General features: G+C 33.6%; 1 protein-coding gene across 2 annotated transcripts in view; it reads right to left on the bottom strand.

The window, feature by feature from the left end:
• The window catches only part of NBN (nibrin), a 42,015-nt gene that overhangs the window by 17,675 nt on the left and 1,593 nt on the right, over positions 1–22,747 (bottom strand). For both annotated transcript variants that reach the window (XM_059901253.1, XM_059901252.1), the window contains exons 2-9: positions 22,257–22,387; positions 20,959–21,107; positions 20,346–20,505; positions 17,482–17,585; positions 11,502–11,619; positions 10,691–10,884; positions 5,427–5,524; positions 236–365 (exon numbers count right to left, since the gene is read on the bottom strand). In XM_059901253.1, the coding sequence (XP_059757236.1) occupies positions 236–365; positions 5,427–5,524; positions 10,691–10,884; positions 11,502–11,619; positions 17,482–17,585; positions 20,346–20,505; positions 20,959–21,107; positions 22,257–22,387 (1,084 nt within the window). The remainder of the gene's footprint in view (positions 1–235; positions 366–5,426; positions 5,525–10,690; positions 10,885–11,501; positions 11,620–17,481; positions 17,586–20,345; positions 20,506–20,958; positions 21,108–22,256; positions 22,388–22,747) is intronic.

Below are 22,747 nucleotides of genomic sequence, written 5' to 3'. Positions count from 1 at the left end.
GTCCCCTGCATTGGCAGGCAGATTCTTAACCACTGCGCCACCAGGGAAGTCCCTCTAGTGCTTTATAAAAAGTCTGCTAAACCCTGTCCAAAATATTATTTTGCCTGGCATCCCACACTCCCAATTCTTTATCTCCCAAGAGATGACTTGATACAGGCATTGACTCTACTTCTTGAATATACTATTAATTTATTGATAGAATAATAACAATAGTTCGTTAACAATGAAGCTTTACCATGTATCTCCTTGCTCTGATTGTGTGTCAGCTACATATGTTGTAGTATTCACTGGGGCACCTGGCATTAAGTTTTCATTGGCTGGTAAGACTTGGGAAAGGCCTGGACCTGGAGTTGTTGTCTTCAATCCTGTAAATCACAGAAGTGAAAGAAAGAATCACAACTGCTAGACACAAGATGGACATTTGGTCACTTAGAATTGTTAGGACTGTGCCATGTTGAGAGAATTAACTATAGCATACAGTTGTCTCCAGTCAAATACTTAACAAAACAGCCTATAAGCAGCAGCCTGTTGGCATCTGTGATGGGCTTATCTGAACCAAATAATTTTAAAGCTACATCAAATCCTTCATATTAAACTATTATCAACTTAAATAAAAATAAACTCAACTTAAATTCTAATTCAAATTATGCTTTAGTCAGGAGACCAAAAAATTAAAATTTCTCCCCCACAGAAAGTATATCTACTCTACTGTCTACACAAATCAAAATCAATGTGAATTTAATTTTTAGAAGGAATACACTATTTGAAAAGAAGAGATGAACAGTTTTAGACATAAATTTTTTGGCTACTCCAGAAAACCATAATGATTACTTCATCATTTTATATACCAGAATAGCAATTTAATTCAAGTGCCACTCTTCTGGAATACTTCTCTTGAACCTCCCACATTGAATTAGATGCCCCTCATTTTGGATCCCATACCACCCTTTACATCAGTCTACTAACTGTTAACACACTCTTACTAACTTTTTAACACTACCTGTGTGACCTGTATTACTTAACCTCTCTATGCCTTAGTTTCCTCATCTATGAAATGAGGATAATTACATGTTGTTTCTTCCTCACATATTGTTTTAAGGGCAAAGTGAACTGATATATGGATAGCACTTAGAAAAATGCTTGGAACATAATAAGGACTACGCAAGTGTTAGCTGTTATCATCACTTTATACCGTACTTGTTTACTTGTTACTTTCTCTTATTAGACTTGGAACCTCCTTGAGAACAGGGACTGAGTCTTGCTCATTTCTGTATCTCTAATCTCTGAGCAATGTTTGGTATATAATGGATATAAATAAGTTAACAGAATTAAATTAACTGAAAAAAAATTTTAAGTTGACATTTACTAAGTATCAAAGCTAAATTACCACTCTGTTAGCTCCTCATGACACAGGATGTGTTTAATAAATGTTTATTACTGATTCTAAATTCAGGTATTTAACTTACTTCTGCCACTCTCCTTATATGACCACCTTAGCTCACTGGCATTTCCTTATACATACATATCCCTAAAATTCATCTTAGCTTGCACAGTTTGCAAAAAATAATAATTACAAATGTGTATATAACCATTAAAAGAAATACTTATAAGCTGAATCTAATGATGCAGAATAACTAATGTCTGTCAATAAGATTATTTATAATATTCTCCTTGCTAAAATACCAGGAGGGTAGGGATTTGCTCTACTCTGCTCACCTCTTTATTCCAAGTGTTTAGAGTAATTAAAGGCATATAACAATGTTCAATAAATACTTGTTGAAAGATAAATGAATGAATATGGAAGGAAAGCAGGAAACAAAGGAGAAAAAGGGAGGAAAGAAGACATGCATTCACTGTTCCCCCCAAAACTAGCCGTGTTCTAAAACTATTTGTTAAGTCTGATGCCTATGACTTGGAACCCACACAGACCTACCTATGAATATGTGCAAGAAATAATACTACTAATTATAATGTAGATTTTTAATCAATTCCTTATGACCTTGTTTCCATATGAAATAACACAATAGAAAAGGTGCTGGTCTAGCCGTCACAAAACCCCAATTTTAGGATTGTCTTGGCTGTTTTATGTATGGGACCTTAACTTTTCTCAGCCTTGAGGTCTCTCACCTTTTAATAGAAAGATTAGATGATCTTTAAGGACCTTCTGGCCATAAATACATTTCTAACAGTGGATGATAAAACTTTGTTGCTCCACCCTAGCAAAGATAATCTTGTGTACCAATAACTTAGTTCAATTAAGCAAATATTCATACCAACTACAAACAAGTATTGGGCTTGGTGATGTCAGAGAATCCAAAATTAGTAAGAGTTTATAATCAGTCTAGTGGCTGAAAGAGGCATGGAAACAACTGGTTATGTTTCAAAGTAGGAAAAAATTCTAACTGGAAGGCAAAAAAAAAAAGTTACTGGGGTATAAAAAAACAGATTAACCTGACTTGGAGAAGAGTTATGGAAGAGGAAAAAACCTAGAAAAACTTCACGAAAGAGGTGAGCATTTGTGGAAGGAGTCAGATTTTGAAAAGCAGTGCTAGCATTCTAGGAACAAGGACCATGATGAGCAAGGTCAAGAAGTATGGCACATAAAAGAATATGGCATATGTATTCTGTAGGGAAGTATATTAAAAAAAGATGAGGATGGGAAGAGATAGGCTACAGCTAAACTATTGAAGGCTCGAAAGTCTAGACAAAGGGCTTAGGGATTTATTCTATAGATAATGAGAACTAGTAAAAGTTTTTAGGAGAAGGGAAGGTGATTCTAGTGGCAAAGTGAAATATTAACTGTAGAGATGAATATGGAGGCAGGACCTTAATGAGGGCAGTTAGAACAGCCCTCAGGAAATAAAGACATGGAGGGTTAAATAGGGCAGTGGCTGTGAGAAGGGATGGTAGCAGACCTCTTGAGCAGAAGCTGCAGAGGAAGAATTTCAAGTCTTGTATGAGTAAAAAATGACTTAAATTTATAGTCTGAGTGCCTCCCCCATTTATATAAAAGAAAGCTCCTCTCTAGTTCAGTCCTTCCCTAGTTTCTATGACAAACAGGTTAAAATCAAGCAAAAGAAACCAAAAAAATCTGATGCCTTGGCTGCATCCCAGAATATCCTGGAATACAGAGAATGTGAATTTGAATTTTAAAAAAATGTTTCTGAAGCACATATCTAATTGAGACTAGTTTTCTAAAAGAGAACAGAGGACAGCTGTTCCAAACAGGGACCTGGGACAAGGGGAGATACTCACATAGACCCAATGATTGTTTATTTTTACATATTTTTTGTTGTGTTGTTAAAGTCTGAAATTACACATAGCGTTTTATTTTTTTCTGTAACAGAACAGAAATACACAATCAACAAAATAGTATCTACAGTACATGCTATTTCTAAAGGGTTGTGGAGCTTTCTAATGGACAGCTTCTATAAGAATATGGCTCACTTTTGGTATCCACATCAAAGTAGTTTTCTCTCTAAGAGAGGTTGAAGAGTTGGTCTTTAACTTCTGACTCTAAGGATAAATTCTGAGAATGTTAGTCATGAATTTTGAGGAAACATTCACCATATCACAATTATTATGGAAACTTCACAAGCTCTTAAAACTGTATTTGAAGGTTACCCATGTATAGACAGAAACATATGTAGTATACTCATGGAAAAGTGTACAGATATCAGGTGAATAAACATTCTTAACCAGATCATAAAATCCAAGTACTAGTCTGTTTATCCTTTTACATCTGCTCCCAGTAACCCCCACACCATCAATCATAATAGCAGTATAATAATATCATAAAAGCTTTGACTTAAAGAGTCAGTTTGAATCAAATTATTTGCTATGTGACCTCTGGCTAATTTCTTAACCTCTCTGTACATCAGTTCCCTCATCTGTAAAATGCAAACAATGTCATCTATCTTAAAAGGATTGTTTTGCAGATTAAATTGTAATGCCTTGTGTAAAGCACATACTTCAGTCTCCACAAACTCAAGAGACAGCAGCTATAATTACTAATCAGGAGGTACGCTGTCCAATTCTATAGGTGCCATTCAGTGGGCTACAATGTAAATGATACCCCCTGGAGTGTATAATTAGGTAGTGCTGTCCTAACTCGTCTTTTAGCCAAAGTCCAATAACTGCTGACAAATAGCTATAAAAAGAACTTAGGAGGCAAATAAATGTATAAAGAAATACCAAATGGATGCACACATAGCTAGACAAAGAAAAGTTACAAGGAAGAATAAACGTAAAAATATCTAAGGTAAAGAAGCGAGAAGGAAAGAATAAATGAACCATCTTCTTGATGGCAACATCAGCTTATCAAGAAAAGTAGGGGAATGAGTTTTAAAAAACCAAGGGGTAATAGCTGCCCTGAGTAAACTGGCTTTTGTGATAGTCAACACTGAGATGATTATAATAGGTATTCTTCATCTCTGTAAATGGCATCACCACCCAACCAGCTACTCATGCCAAAAGATTAGGAGTTGTTTCTAAATCCTCCACGGGCAAGATGTGCTGGGTCTAGTTCCAAAATTTGGCCTGAATTTATTTGCTTTTCTGCATCTCTACTACTACCACCATGGTCCAAGGCACTAGGCTCTCTCTCACCTGGACCTCCACAACAGCTTCTACTCATATCCCCACTTCCATTTTGGACCCCTGGAATCCATTCTCCACACAGACACGATTTTGATCTGTTCCTTCTACCTGGAATTCTGCTATCCATATCCTCCCATGGCTGCCTTTTCTCATCATTCAGGACATGTGAGGCTCAAATATGACATCTTAAGTGAGACTGTCCCTGACTACCAATCTAAAATAGCCTGCTCCCAGTCACTATCACATCATCTTGTTTTAGCTTTCTCTTTGTACTTGGCCTTAACAGAACTTATCAGATGTGTTTGTTTGCTTGTTAACTGTCTGAATCCTGACTTTTAGAATATAAAGTTCACAATAACAGGTATCTTGTTTACTTTATTCACCACTGTATCTTCAGTACTTACAACTGTGCCTAGTACTTGGCAGCCACAAATATTTATCAAATGAATAAATGAACAGATAAACATATGACTTTTAAAAGACGGTGAAGATGGTCACCCCTGGCAAGTATAATGTACATACAGGAACTTCCCTGGTGGTCCAGTAGTTAAGAATCTGCCTTCCAATGCAGGGGACGTGGGTTCGATACCTGGTTGGGGAACTAAGATCCCACATGCTGCGGGGCAACAAAGCCCGTGCGCTCTAGAGCCCATATGTTACAACTAGAGAGGAGCCCGCATGCTGCAACAAAGATCCCGCATGCCACAACTAAGACCCGATGCAGCCAAATAAATAAATAAATATTTTAAAAAATAATGTACATACAGCCAATCATCAATTTACACAATAAAGTTGCTAAAGAATCAATAAAATAGTATTTTAATTACCTGTACTGGGCTGGCCCTGAGGATCACAGTAATTCTCTGTAGTAATGAAAATAACTGCCAATCCAATTTCTGCTTCAGGAATAGGTCTAAGACCCTGCCTGTTAGAATAAAATAGTTTAAGTATGATGATATATTAAAACTAACAACTTTTATTAAGATGATGTCAAACTGAATCTATCTTTTTCCGCCCCCCCAAAGTGATATCACAATTTTATGGTACAGAGAGAATTGCAAATACCTATAGTACTAGCTTATTCACTGGAGCAATGTTACATTGGGCAAGTTCACCACCTTTTAGTAATTCAGTTATTTCATCTGTAAAATAAAGGTCTAGAGTAAAGGATACAGATCCTTCCAGTTCTAAAACTCTATAATTTTCAGAATAATAGTAATACCCAGATGAAGCAATAAAATAGATTTTTTAAAGCAAATCTATGATTACTAGAATCCTAAGATAAAACTTAAAAGAGAGAAAAAGAGGGGAGAAGGATAAGGAGGGAGAAAAGTACAAAGAACTAGAAATAAGCTACATCTATACGTATGTTAGTAAATCAAATCATTTTACCAAATTTACATGTATTAATGAATCTTATTAAAGGAATCTTATGGTGAACCTATCTTCTGTTACTCTGTAATGTGAATAATGACTGATTTTATCAAACAAACATAATTTAATATAACTTAATAATGCTATATAGAAACTACACCTCAAATTTTAAGAGCTTTAAAACTCCTTTTAATACTTATTGTAGAGATATTTTAAGTGGTTGTAGTACCTTAACAGGTCATTTTCAAATGCTTAACATTTGTTTTTCTGTTAAGTTTTTAAAAAGATGATTCTAAAATGTATATGGAAAAATAAAAAGCCAAGAATAGCCAGGATGCTTCTGAAGAAGAGCAGAAAGAAAATATTTGTCCTACTAGATATGAGGACTTAAACTGTTATAGTAATTAAGACAATGTAGTAAACGTGGTATTAGTATAAGAAGAGACATATTGCTCAATGGAAAAGGCCAAAAACATTCCCATGCATGTAAGGTCCCTTGGTATAAAACAGAATCAATTCCAGATAGATCAAAAATAAATTTCAAAAACAAAATATCAAAATACTAGTAAAAATTAGTAAAAAATATAGGTGAATATCTTCTTGATCTATGAGTAGAAAAAGATTTCTTAAACAAAATACAAAAAGCACTGACTATGAAAGATTTTTAAATTTTAGGATATTAAAATTAAGGGCTTTCATTCATCAACACAATAAAAAGATAATTTACAAAGTGGTAACAGATTCTGCAATCTTTTATGTAATCACATAAAAGTGAAAAAAGGATTAATGTCAAGAATATATAAAAAACTCCTACAAATTAAAAAAAAAGGCACACAAATATGCAATAACCATACAATCCAGAAACTGCACTCTTGGGCATTTATTCCAGAGAAATGAACACTTATGTTCACAAAGAAACCTGTACATGAATGTTCATATCAGCTTTATTTGTAACAAAAGCTGGAAAAATGCAGACGTCCTTCAATGGATGGATGACTCAACAAACCATAGTATATCCATACTACAGAATATGTAAAATATACATATGTATATGTATTTTAAGTGGCTGTAGTAGTTTAAAAGGTATTTTTCAAATGCTTAACATTCATTGTTTTGTATGTATTAGTTTAACTTAGTCTTGAACTCTAAGTGAATTTATAATAACACACAAAAAAAGATTTTAAAAAGTGTTATCATCAAGTGATCACACACACCTACTTGTATTTCAGGCAATTCAAAATTGATATTTTACTACCCTACTAATACTTTTGAAACTATACATACATTATATCATGAAAATTAGTTACAAAGATTGGCTATATAAAACAAAATACACATTTAATAATCATGTTATACAGACATACATCATCTTAAATGGGGAAATACTGGAAGCATTACTTTTAAAGTCAATGGTGAGATAAATGTGGCTGCTATCACCACTTCTATCCAGTAGCTTTGGATGTCCCAGTTGGTCCAAAACCAAGAGAGAGAATAAAAGAGAGAGAGCAGTACCAGAGGCATAAAGGATTAAAAAGGAGGAGAGAAATATTATTTACAGATGATATGGTTTATACAAAAAAAGACTATAAAGTATTAGAAATAAAAGGGGAGTCCAACAAGGTGGTGGGATATGAGATTAATATCAATGTCAGCTGAATTTCTATATATCAACAGTAAACTAGAAAATGTAATTAAAGAGACAATATCCATACCATGGTTATCCATACCATGAAACACTACTCAGTAATAAAAAAGGATGAACTACTCATACAGAAAACCTAGATGAATCTCTGAGGAATTATGGTGAGTGAAAAAAAAAATTCTAAAAGGTTACATGCTGTATGATTTCATTTATATATCACTTTTTTAATAATAAATTTTAGAAATGAAGAAGAAATTAGTGGTTGCCAAAGTTTAGGGACAGGGAGGGGGAGGTAGGGAGGGGTGTGTGGTTATAAAAGAACAACATGAGGGATTCTTGTGGTGATGGAACTGTTCTGTATCTTAACTATGGTGAATACACGAACCTACACATGTAATAAAATTATATAGAACTAAATACACACATGTACACTACACACACAAGAACACATAAAACAGGGGAAATCTGTATTTAAAACAAAAAAAGAATACAATTATCCCAATAGAAAACTGGGCAAGAGACATGTATTTCACAAAGATGGAAAAATTAACATCTAATAAACTTTTGAAGAAATGTTAACCATCACTGGTGATCAGGGAAATACAAATCAAAATCACAAGATATGATTATATATCCATTAAATTGGCAAAAATGATAGTCTGAAAATACCGACTGTTGAAAATGATGTGCATCTAACTTAATCTCTTATATACCGTGGGTGGGAGTATAAAGTGGAAAACAGTTTGATACTGTTGAGTGTTCTAACCCTAGTAATGCGGTAATATATCCCAAAGAAAATCCTGCACAAGTACCAATAGGAAACATACAAAGATAATCTCAGTAGCAGTTTACAATAATAAAAATTTATTTAAAATAACTAATTAAATAATTAGTGAACAAAATGAATGTGTATTATTTATAGTTCAGTGATGACAGTGTATCATGATCCAAAGATTATGATTCATTCAATTTTATGCAAAACTGTGGAACAGGTGAGAAGAGGATAAGGCACAGGAGGAGAGGATAAAGAGAAAATAATTAAATTAGTAACAGGAAGAGGTCCCAAATATGGGCTAAGACATTGGGAAAATATCTCAGCAAGAACAAAAATCAGGGTTATATTGTTCCCCTAGACATCTAATCTTTTTCAGAGATATTTAATTTTAATCACTGATATCCTATACCCACTTCTGACAACTAATCAGTAGCGCCATGGCACTAACCAATCCCAATGTTGCCCTATTGTCTGAAATTCAGTCAATAGCTGACTTTACTGGTTTGATATAACTGTACCTTCAATTGCTATCAATGGCTTGGACTAAATGGACAGGTGTTATTTTAAGTGATAGTCTTTCTCAAACTGTAAAATTGTCCTCTCTCCAAGAACAAATTGAAACAGGAGCCAGAGACTACAGAACAAAATGTCATCTCATGATCAAGTTACCAGCCTCTGAGCAACCTCTCACTCCAGCAAGGCAGCAAGATGTAATGGTAAAGAGCATGGACTCTGGAACCAGACTGCATGCGTTCACATCCTGGCTCCTCTGCTCGCTCCCTGTGTTCTACTCAAATCCCCTTTTGCCCTCTCTGCACAATGGGGACCATAACAGTAAAAATACACATGATTGTATGAGGATTAAATGTCTTAATATATGTAGAACTCTTAGAACAGGACCTGCTACAGTATACAGTATTATGTAAGTAAGCTATTATTGCTATTGTTCAGCATGGCTTTTAAAGACTGGTAAACTGGTCATAAGTAAAATACTGCCTGAAAGAAGCCTTCTCTATTTAAAATAAACTTCTCCCCTCTGCCCTGTTATTCTGTTTTCTTATACACATTTGTAGTTATCTGTTTACTTGTCTTTATCTGTCTTTTCCCCTAGACAGTAAGCTCCAGTGGTGGCAGGGTCCATAGCTATCTTGTTAACCATTATATTCCCAGTGCCTAAAACACAATAGAATCACAGTATATTTTGGTTGTAGTAGTAAGATGGTATTTTTGTTAAACAAATATTTTCTTTTTCACAGTAGTTAACACATCTCCTTTAAGCAAAATATTTATGGGACACATGACTGAAATTTTACTTTTTACTTTGGCAAACCCATTTAAAAAAAAAGCAATCTTCATGGTCAGAAAGAACTCCTGGGTCAGGAAAAATGAATACTGTGGAGAGCTTATTTGTATGGACTTTTTAGACATATAAATACCCTAGGCCCTAACTATTTTTTAAAATATTTATTTATTTATTTCGCCACGCTGGGTCTTAGTTGTGGCGTGCAGGATCTTCTAGTCGCAGCATGCAGGATCTTTAGTTGCAGCATGCGGGGTCTTTTAGTTGTGACATGTGGGATCTAGTTCCCTCAACAGGGATCGAACCCAGGCCCCCTGAACTGGGAGTGCGGAGTCTTAGCCACTGGACCACCGGCGAAGTCCCGGCCCTAACTATTTTTCACTAGGTGAATAGAAATTCAGTCAACGGACTGCCAATGCTGACTTTTTTACTTTGTGCTTCAAAAATGCTAAGATTATTAACACCAGTAAAGAGTCCAGGAAAAAAATCCTTGCTTTAGTGCTTTCAAACTGCCGCCCCTCCACACTACAAACACTATTCTAGGATACTTGATACTTTCTTTCCTGCTTTCCCATAACAGCCTATATAGCCATAATAGCCTAATTTTTATACAAATTTTCAATGGGTAATAATCAAGGGAAAAATACATTCCAGCTTGAGGCTATTTCAGAACAATTTTACATTTGAGTTTTAACTTACTCAACTACATATTCTAGAGAAAAACAAATACTGCTTTATTAAGAGAGGTATATTCTGCAAATTCTATTAAAGTAACAAAAAAGCGGCAGAAAATAAATATTGAGATAAAACTGTCATGGATAAATATATTCTATTTCTAGCATACTAAGTCACAATAAATTTCCAAGTACCATACACAATAAAATCTTTACAATAATTCTTGTATATACCTTTACATTATTATGTGGAGTGCAAAAAAAGTTACATATAAAATCACCTACCTGCCCTGTTTTTTTTTAACTAATAAAGAATAATTCTGTACCTCTGCAGTATATCCATAATGGAATGAATCCATTTTTTCTGAGAGTCAGGAATTAAGGTCTGTGAATCTGTTATTCCTACATCAACAACACAAGTTCCAGGAGCTGAAAAGAAACTATCTTCTTCTTCATTGTCTTCCGTTATCAACCTAGTGTCTCCTCCTCCAAATACAACTGCTGCACTTAATTTTTTATGCTAAAAATGGAAAGAAAAAGAAAAAAAGTAATGAAATAGCCATAATTAATGTCTTGAATACATTCTTAAAATTATAAGAATTTGATTTGGGAAGTAAAATATAAGCAGAATTGAAGAAGAATTGATTTTATAATACTTCCTGAGAGGACAATCTGAGCTTCCACTCTTGAGAAAATCCCTAGTTCACCAGGTACCACTGCAGCCCTGGAATCCTTACATCATCTACAGCTCCTCTTCACACAGTACTGTAACTGTGGGTTTACTTGCATGATTTTTCCACTTGTAACATTAACTCCTGGAACTCTCATTTCAGCACACAGAAGACATTCAACAGCTGCTTACTAACTGAACAAGTTAGCACTTAAACCAAAGTTTTTGGTCTCCTCCTTGTATGTATTTATATAAACTTAATTAATAAGCCAATTAAGAGATATTAAGAAATGCCATAGTCATATACATGAACGCTGGGCAAGTTCTGCTGCCTGGGTAGTTTTTTATTTCACTTCACACTTCTACACAAAATCTCAAAAGGAAGTGCATTAACAACTATTGACAACAGTAATAATTTATCCTAGTTTATAACATTTTCTTTACAAAAATTTAGCTTACAACATTACCTGTTTGGCATTTAGAAAGACAAATGTTTTCCCTTTGAAGATCTGTTTTCTTTCCTGTCGTCCTGACAGATCAATATTTTTACTTCCAATAACTGGTTCATCAATAGGTGGGTAAAAACTATAAAAAATAAAATAAAGTACATTCTAAATATACACTACACTGTATGTGTAACATTAAATTTGTAAATGGAATGGCAATCTAGACACTAGAAAGGCTTAATTTCTATAATACCGTTATATTATTAAAAAATTAAGAGTTTTATCTGGGACGTAAGGACCAAAAGTGCCTAAACACTTTTTCTAGAAATATGGTGACAGATGCCACACAGAACAGCAGAATTCTTCTTTATTTTCTAAAACTATATAATGCAAAAGTAGACAATCATAACAAGATACAATTAAATATATATGAATCAAACAACTTATGTAAATTACAAATGGTTGAGAGAGAAAAAGTAATTAAAAAGTTTTTAAAAAAGTAAAAACAAAACCAAAACCAAAAAAAAAAAAAAAATCCGAATGGTTGAAACATCAACCATTAAAGATCAAATTCTATTAGCATGTTGTGCTTGCTTAGGAACCAGTAAGTATTAGTAATAATGTTCATATTGTAATTCTATGAACTACTGCTATAAGTGTTTTGTTACAAATCTCTTTGGAGAAGCTCAGGGAATTCTAAAACCTACATTTTGTCAGTTTAAATAAAATTCCCACAGATTTAAAAACACAGTCTTTTAGCTCTTTAATGTAACACTATAAACACATCTTAATAATCCATAGAGATTAGGGAAAAGAAGAAAATAGAGAAGTAAAATCAACAGATAATTCAGTCCATAGTTTCAACTTTCTATATAACTAGATCTTTTGTTACAGCTATTCATAACTGACCAGACTTTTAGTTTCTCTATCGTCTAGTAAAAATTATTAATGTTCATGGATAGAAAGACTCGATATTGTCAACATGTCAGTTCTTCCCAACTTGATCTATAGAATAAACACAATCCCAGTAACTCCCAGCAAGTTATTTTGTGAATGTTAACAAACAGATTCTAAAGTTTACATGGAGAGGCAAAAGACCCAGAACAGCCAACACAATATTAGGGAAGAAGAACAAGGTTGGAGTACTAACACTACAGAATTCAAGACTTAATGTAAAGCGGCAGTAATCAAGAGAGTGTGGGACTTCCCTGGTGGTGCAGTGGTTAAGAATCTCCCTGCCATTGCAGGGGACACGGGTTCGAGCCCTGGTCCGGGAAGATCCCACAAGCCACAGAGCAACTAAGCCCATGTGCCACAACTACTGAGGCCCGCGCGCCTAGAGCCCGTGTTCCGCAACAAGAGAAGCCACCACGATGAGAAGCCCGCGCACGGCAACGAAGAGTAGCCCCTGCTCGCTGCAACTAGAGAAAGCCCGCGCACAGCAACGAAGATCCAATGCAGCCAAAAATAAATAAATTAAAATAAATAAATTTTAAAAAAAGAAAAGATTAAAAAAAAAAGAATCCACCTGCCAATGCAGGGGACATGGGTTCGAGCCCTGGTCCGGGAAGATCTCACATGCCACGGAACAACTACTGCTTTCTAATGAGAAAAATAGCATTTTAAAATTATCTACAGCTTTGTGTTTTTCACACTGTCATTCTTAATTTTGCCACAGATAATAGCTAACAGTTAACTACAGTTTAGTTCAATGAAGAGTGAACATTTGTTATACCAAGTCACATTCCATGAGAATGATATGCAATTAGCTTTCCAGAGTTCTTTTATTTGTGTGATTCTTTGATGTTTGGTTCCTCTACTAAGTGCCAAGATGGTAGAAACTGTAATGCTTTTTGGCTCATCATTATATCCTCAGGTCTATCTTGCCTGGTTCAATAAATATTTGATAATAAATAAACTGATAGTATAAAACAGAAATAAAAATTTTACCTAATAAATTAGAAGTAGACAGAAAGTAAAAACATCCCTCAATACAAATGTGAGTATTAAAATTCTGGGACTAGAAAAATGTATTTTGGTTTTCTTTTAAAAACATTGATAAATTTGAGCCCCAATACTCAATAAGACTGATCTTGAAAGGAAAAAAAACACCGTATTATCAAGAATCGAATCAAATGTTGGAGTCATACATACATATACATATATATGATATGTATATATATCATATATATAATACAGTGATAAATAATAGACCATGTTCTGGAACTTCATATACATAGAAAAATCTTTCTCTCTTTAGTAGTATTAAGGATGAAAACAAGAAAGGAGAGACTAGTCATAAATGTGAAGAAAACATCATTAAAAAATCAGTATTTCCGAAAAATTACATTCTAGAAGTTTTAAAGCATCACTGAGGCTATAGTGATTTGACAGCTAGTAATAAAATTGGAAAACAGTAAATTAACTTGGCAGAGACCTAGGTTAGAGGCACACTGCCTGAATACAAGGATACCACAAATATAAAGTGACCTCTAACTTCTATAATGAAAACATTAAAACATTTTTTGGCATACTTACACAGAAACTTCAAGAGCTACAAATAAAATAATTATGCTTTATTATGTAGTAACTGGTACATATTATTCACAAATTCTATAAAATATTAATCTAGAAATATTGACTTTTTCCTATATACATTTTATAACTTTATATAAATTCTTCACGTGATGTTCAATAAATTTTATCTAACTCAGAGCACATCATCTTCACTTCTGTCCCAAGATTTTCCAAATACAGAATTTTTCTGAATTCATGTATAATTCTGGCTGTGGAAACTATTCTAAGCCACAATATTTCTTTGCCCAACATCTGGATAGCTGTTTATTTCATTAGTACCAAAGGTACATGTTCATGATTTCTAGAACCACATACTTACTATACTGCTTTTTTTTTTGGTGATCTCTAAAAGGTTTGAATTACATTGGCATCCACAACTTGTAAATCTGAGCTTGTATCTCCAGGAAGAAAATTTCTAGTGTGTGTTAAATTTCTTTGCTTTAAATTTTAATTGATTATTTAAGGTCAACTCTACAAGCTTCCTAAACTTTCATTTACCAAGATTGTTTCATGCTAATGTGTCTCTTGGGTCTGAGATTTTATTACAAGCTAATAAGTTAACCTATTCCTCTTTCATGGATGCTGGCAGAAGACACAAGACTCCTGGGTCAGAGACAAAGCAAGCAGCAAGCCTCAGTGTGTTTGCAGCAGGTCTCCTTCCATGCCAAGTCCCCTGAGGATGACACAGAAGGTACATACTGTGGGTTATGTTACAGGAGAGGTATATACCATGGGTAGTGTTACACTGAACTTGGGAATCCACCCATTTTATAACAAGCTATAAGCAGGCCTGCTCTCTGTCCTGGGAAGGAGATACTACCTCATCCCTGCAGGTTTCTCACTGCAAACATAACCCTGAGAAATGGCCTGGGTATAGGGCAGTCAGGGCCTTTCATTCTTGGCATATCCAGCAAGTTTTGTATGATGTAAGGACTCTCTCCCAACAGTGTTTTCTGAAAACAATGCTGCTTGTTGTCTGAAATAAATTGAGAAAGGGAAACTCCTTTTTTCTCTTGAGGATCATTTTTTTTACATTCAGACATATATAATATTTTAATGAACTTCCTTTATTAGAGCATAGAGTATCAAAATTAAATACTTCTTTTAAATGTAATCTAAAAATGACTTCACCTACATTGGTACTTTGATAACAGTATAGGAAAATTAGTATCACAAACCATATCAGGTACTCTATCTTAACCCTTCACTTACTCTGTTTTGTGGTAACAGTGCAAAGATGCAGACATAACTGTACCAAAAAGTACTACACATTTTGTTAGGTAAAAATATTATAGTATGCCTCCTAATTTAAATTCAGGACTAGTGATAATGCTTTTACAGAACTAAAAGAACAGGTAGTTATGTAATAGAAGAGCCACCACAATTTATCTCATATCCCTTTTATAACCCATCCTACTACTATTTAATATCTTAAATTTAATCATTTTTCTATTTAATTGAGTATGTAGTCAAATTAGTCTTCAACAAACATATCAAAATGGATCCCAATAGGTATAGCAATCTATTAAGGCAAAAAACTACGTATTTTAAAATAGTATTAAAACTTGATTATCAGTTGCTATCATCAAACATTAACTAATGTAATAGTCTTTCCTGGTTAACACTGAATTAGGAGTTATTGAACAATCTTAGAGTAGGGATGTTTTATTATAACCATCTAAGTTAATACAGTCACAAATTGAAGCCAGAAAAAAACTATGCCTAACCTAAAGTAAAAAAAACAAAAAACAAAAAACCAAGGTTAAATACACCTGAGAATCTGAACAAATAAGTAAGAATCAATGACTAATTCTAAAAACTCCAAGACCATAAAACATATCACCAGTAGTAAAAACTTAATCAGACCCCTCCACTCTTAAGTAATCTAGAATTAACAATGGTTTATTATCTGTAACAAGAGTCATTATTTATAGGATTTATCAACTTTTCTAGGGAGGGTCATAAATAGGCTTCAGGGAAAAATGTAATTCTGTTGAAATACTGTGTAAGTTGGTAGTAAGTGAAGTTTCTAGAGGAGAGACCAGTGCTTTCATTTTCTCACAGGGGTCTAGGACTCAAAAAAGTTTAAGAATCATCTATTTTAAAATCTCAGGAATTCCCTGGTGGTCCAATGGTTAGGACTCTGCGTTTTCACTGCCAAGGGCCCAGGTTCAATCCCTGGTCAGGGAACTCAGATCCCTCAAGCCGCTTGGTGTGGCCAAAAAATAAATAAAATAAAATCTGAAGATCTCTTTCCAGAAGAAAGCATATTTTCTGTTAACCAGATTATAAAATACAAGAAACCTCCCAAATGAAAATTAAAAACAAAGAGAAAAATCTGATATTCAGTTACTTTTAAAAGCAGATACATATTATCAGGTATAAATAGTTCCTAAAAATATATGCACTGGGCAAATTAGCTTATAATAGCTAGTAATATTTTTAAATTGGTAATAAAATACTTAGCTTGAATAGGTAATACTTAACCTAAATTGGGTAATAAAATACTTAATTTGCATAGAATTTTAGATTTTTAAAACCTCCTCAAATCTATTATGCCATATAGACTATAAGCTACTGACATACATTTTAAGCAAGCATGTTCTTATGCTGACTAAAAACACCCACCGTTTTATAGTCACCAGTACTTTAACCATGCAATCTGAAAAGAAAAATCACAAATATCTTCCTCCTCAACCACAGCTTATATATTACTGCAAACATTACTAATACAATACATACAGTGGATAGATCCTTTAGTCTGGTGGTTCACAAATTTAGCAGAGCATCCAAAAAATTAAATAAATAATCAAGCTACTATGAATCTTCCCAGATATTGCAATTAGCTACATTTCTTTTAATAAGCACCTATTATGATGCCAGGCAATATGCTCAGACTTTATGTATACCACTAGTTAAGATGAATAATAATTATACTAATACTAATAATACTAAATACTTAAACACTCAGCAGGACAGGTATTAGTCTCATTTTTCAAAGGAGGTAACTGACACTTAGAAGAAATCAGCTCAATTCCCAAGGCCACAGTGCTGTTAATATTCTGGCCCAGGACTCTGAGGCTCCACAACAGGGATGCTGCACCACACAATTCCTGGTGTCCTGCATGCATGATGCCCAGCATTGTCATGTGTGCTCTACTGATTTCACCTCTATGTTATTACTGTCCTTCAACATTTTCCTTTAAATATTGGCACATATGTAACATTTGTTTCACGGAGATAAGGAACAATCACAAAGAACTGGGAAACTTTCTTCACATACTGACAAGACAACTTCATTAATAATACTGAACTGTAACATTACATCCTGAAACAGTCAATAAAGAGGGAATTAACCTAAATAAAACCAGTGCTATCATATTTTGTATGTCATATTTTATTATATTTAAAATACGCAATATACCTTTCAATTTCTGGAGGCTGTTTCTTGGACTGAACTGTTTTAAGAAATTCAGTAAAATATTCTGGTTTTACAATCGGACGCCCACAAATGAGTGCACATATTGTCTAAAAAGAAGAAAACATGTGAATACATATACTCATACCCTAGCTGTTTTAAAGATGTAAGTTATAGACTACAAAGAGGCTGTTCTATTCTGTTTTTCCTCCTCTCTCTATATATTTATAAAGGAGACACAATCTATAAAATAGAAGTCAGTATTGGTCACTGCCTAGTTTTAGTATAAAAATCCCTGTATTATCACTTGATTATTAGAAGCTACCAATTACAATACGGGGTGGGGGACAGATTGGGAGTTTGGGATTGACATATACACAATGCTATATTTAAAGTAGATAACCAACGAGGACCTACTGTATAGCACAGGGGACTCTGCTTGACATTCTGTAATAACCTAAATGGGAAAAGAATTTGAAAAAGAATAGATACATGTGTCTGTATAACTGAATCAATCACTTTGCTGTACACCTGAAACTAACAAGGTTGCTAATCAACTATACTCCAATATAAAATAAAAATTAAAAATAAACAAACTGTGGTAACTACAATTCATGTAAGTCAGACCTTGCAAAGCAAAGGCCTATATGCTAAAATAGCAATAAGATTGTTGAAATAACAAATAAATGTAACATACAGGCAAGTATCAATAAACAATAAACAATCATTATTAAAGGTGAAAAAAAAAGAAGCTACCAATTACAATATTAATTTAAAAACTGCTTGGGGAGGGCAGAACAACATAACATAAAACACAAGTCAATTTAAAAATGTATACCATTTTAAAAACATTAAAATGTACATCTTAGAATTAAGGAAATGTAACATCTGCCCTAGAGAAGACAATAACAAGAGATAAACATGAGAGAGTTCTTTCAGCTTAATTGCCTTTCAAACTGATTTTAATTATGGAATAAAGTGTTTTTAAGAAAGTAAATAAAGGAATAACTCTTTAGTGTTGGACAAAAGCTGAAAATAAGTATATACAGATGGAGTGGGGGAAGAAACTTCAACTAGCAAGTGAATTAAACTATAAGCCTCAAATACAATGTATCCATAAAATTTGAGACAGGTTAAAAAATACCATCACTGACAATGAAAATAAGATTCAGCATAATTCTAGGAAATAATCCAACTAAAGAATTGGTAAGAATGCTTCTAATAAACAAGGGAAATTACCTAAATGTGAGCAAGCAATTTAGGGTATCTCTCAAGAGTGGAATCTGAAAGTTATGAACCTCAAATATGAATGAAATAATTGACTCCTTGCATGAAGCAGTAATGTGCAATTCAACACTGGACTGAGTAAACTCCAATACATGTGATCCTGGGCAAAGGATTCAATTGCTCCATGCCTCAGTTTCCTCTTCAGAAAATAAAAACTGAACTGAATGCTCTTTAGGTTACCTTTTGGTTCTAACATTCAACGATTTCAAAAACATAAACTAACCTGTATTTTTGGAAAATTTACTAAAAAAATAATATAATGACAAAATATTTTTTGCACACGATTGATCAGAAATATTGAAAAAGGAGTATTGCTCTGCAAGCCTTTGTTGGTATATATACAGTACTCTCTAATATCCAGGGACTGGGTGGCCATTAGCATCCTAGTCACTGGAATACAGTGTACTATGGTAAATGGATGCTAGTTTCCAGGTCTGTCACAGACTCAGTAAAATATCTTTCAAGACCATCTAACTGCCTTTGCTCTTATTTCAAACCCACCAAGCAATGGCATGATTACCTATTCCATTTCTCAGGTACCTTGGTATCTTCAAGGGGACCATGTTGGAGTCTACATGTAAATATTCTGGTCACTATAAAGATACATCCCTACTATAAACTGATAAATGGACATTTTGAATTATGAATCTATTATCTGGGTTTATTAGCATAAATTACTATTCAGGAGGCTAATCACTCTGTTGAATTTATAAATCAATTTCATAAACTAACAAAGATGAAACAATCTTTGATCCAAGTTTAACATGAGGTTCAACCTGAACAGCAAGCCTTTCTCTATGACACCTATTTAGGTATAAGACACATATTCTAATTTAATTAATTATATATTAAAGGATTTTTGTATCATCGAATAAAGGAATCTAAATATCTGTTGCTTTTCACTATAGATATTAACCTAAAACAATCTCACATATCTATAGTCAACTTGCTGAAGGAGACGAATCACCTCCCAATATCATTCTTCAATTAGTTTTGGATTAACCAAATCTGAAGAAGATGCAAAGTCTGAAAACATACCAAAATATATCACTGCTTTGACAAATAACATATATCTACATATCTCTAGATTGTGACAATACATTAAGGTAATATTGTAAGAACCTAAAGTCTTTGTGATTAGGGTCTAAAGCCAAATAAGAACTAAATAAAAGAGCATGAAACCATGAGATGGTATCAGAGACTGGAGGAAGGAAAGACATGAGCTGCTAACTTTGAAGATTGGCAGTTGATCTGTAATTGCTTTGCTTTTAGACTGAAAACACAAACTACACGCTGTAATAACTTCTTGGTGAAAGGATAATATAAATCATTTAAATGCTAAATCAATATCTGAAATATAATTTCATGTGCTTTTGCTTGCCCCAGATAATAAACAGTGTTTCTGAAAAACCATTCTAGCCTATACGGTAGATATGGGGTTGGTTGGCATATATACACCTACAACTAACAGTTCTGATAGTTTTAAAGCAAGTGACTTTTAAAACATCCGTGTACAGTGGGTAAAGGAATAAACTTAAATTCAGAGAACTTACTTTAACATAATAACAAGGCATTCAACTTACTTTAATGGTAACTTTAACTGATACCATGACAAGGTGAGTACATTCCTCTGTCCAATTGTTTACAGTAAGTCCTCCAAGTTGCAATACAGCTTGACTTAAAGCAGTTTTCCCAGAGACATCTAAACAAGAAGAGCACGCAACCAAAGGTTCATACTCTACTCTGTAAATGAGAATAAGTTACATAAAGTTATCATAGTTATAGAGATGGCAACTTATGGTACTTTAAACTTTAAGCTCACATCATATGCTGTTATTTTGATTTTTACGTATTACTAAACTTTCTAACTTATGAAATTATCACTTCCTAAGTCTTCAGTCACAATTAAGAAAAAAACAATGATCAAAGTTTAACATTATACTTTGACCTATGCAGAATCAAACAAAAGTAGTTCCCATCAAGGTTCTTAGGGCCCACTCAAACTCTCATTCACTCTTTTCACTATCTATGATTAATAAAAGGCACTAACCACGTGTGGTGCAAAGTTCACTACTGTCCTAAGTAGGAACTAAATAGACTGGTTCCAATTCATTATCCATAAATATCCTTTTCCTTTAGAATCTGATTGGTGCAAAATAAAGCTGTCCATTTTAACATCAATTTAAAAATTCTTACTTGAATTTACTTTCAAACACTCCAAAGGTAACTCTATCCCCTGTCTTCAGAATTCGGGAAAGGCCATTCTGCATTTTTTCCTCATTAACAAAGGTACCATACTTAGAATTATCTTTTATTGTCAATACAGGGATTTCATCTGTTTGACTCTGAAAAAAAAAAAAAATCAATAAATAATTCAAAGTCTCTTACCACTCAGTAAATACTATTCCTAAGGGGAAAGGTTTCAAAACAAAAGGTTGATAACTTCTGGAATAGGTGATACGTGGCTAACCTCCCAACACAGTAGGCAATACAGTTATTGTTTTGGTTGCATGCAAAGAATGATCACTCAACTAGCAATTAAGAGAAAAATGTCAATTCCAGAATCACTCCTCTTAGAACATACATTTTCTTTATTTTTGTAAGTCAGTGGAGATTTTCCTGACCCCTAAAAATTTGAGAACTGTTTGCTTTTGTACAGTCTGTTCATGTATAAAATGACAGCTTCATTCCTAAGGTTTCTTTTTTTTTTAAATTATCAAAATCACATAGTAAAAATCAGTCTAATGCAAAAAGGCTAGAGTGTCTGACTTGCACTAACAATTTTATTTTTTTCTTTAGGATTTTCAACAATGTTTTTCTATACCTAAAAGAATACAGACACAAAACCTAAATATTACTGAACAGATCCAGCATTTGCCAACATGCAGTCTTTGCTCAAAATAATGGCTTTTCTTTCTTAATTACCACCAGCATTACCATTAGCACAGCTATTTGTGCTTTTACAACCTACCTTTATTATTAAAACAACCAACACACCAAAACAAACTCAAAGCCATTCAAACGAGCTGTGGGGCATATACAACAGCTGTTTTCCCTAGTAAAGCAAATCGATTTCCCTTGTGAAAACCTAAGATATACGGGAAACACCAGTGTTCATATGGCTGCATTAACTCATTAAAGCAGGAGTCATGATGGTCCATTCACTGCTCTATTCCCAGGCTTTGGCACAGTGATTGACACACAGTAAGCACTCAATAAATGTTCAAGTAAATAAATATAAATATGTTCTACTTCCCCTGAGTTTCTAAATCACTAAAACAAATAGTAAAATACTGAAAACAGAAACTTTAAATCTTAAATAAACAAATATCACCAGTACCACTGCCCAAACGTCCTTAATTTTGTTAACATTTAAAGAAAACTAACAGCTTTATAAAAAGTCTCCCAAATTCTCTCTTACATATACACCAAGGTAAACTTTTGTAATTTCAATCCTCTTACTGTCAGCTACTGAAATAAAATTAGTAACTTACCAGGTTAGTTACAGAAAAGTTAGCAGTTAATACAGCATGATTTCGGCTGATTGATTGATCATCTTCAATTAGAATGCCACAGTTTTTCCTTCCAACAATGTACTCAACACCAGCCAAAAGTCTGTATGGTTCTAGGAGAATTATTTTAAAAAGTAAATTAACAGGTACGCACATACATAAACATGTATTTACGATATAGATATGGCAAATATTTAAACATTTTTATTTTGCTATTTAAATGCTAATAATCAACTTTACGTAAATCAAACGTGTGTTTTCCAGTAAAGCCTCACTGAAGGAGGCAAAACTAAACAGATAGAAAGCTCTACCATTTTTCTAACAGGAAAACAATTTTGTCAATGCTTGCCCAAATTAACTTATAATTTAATGCATTACCAAATAAAATCACAACACTATGTTTGGAGCTTGATAAACGAATTCAAAATTCCATCAGGAAAATATAATGTGAAAAACTGTCCAGAAAAATGTGA

Source organism: Balaenoptera ricei, chromosome 17 (assembly GCF_028023285.1).
Source record: "Balaenoptera ricei isolate mBalRic1 chromosome 17, mBalRic1.hap2, whole genome shotgun sequence".
NCBI classification, from domain to species: Eukaryota; Metazoa; Chordata; class Mammalia; order Artiodactyla; family Balaenopteridae; genus Balaenoptera; species Balaenoptera ricei.
This window is presented reverse-complemented; position numbering and strand designations above follow the sequence as displayed.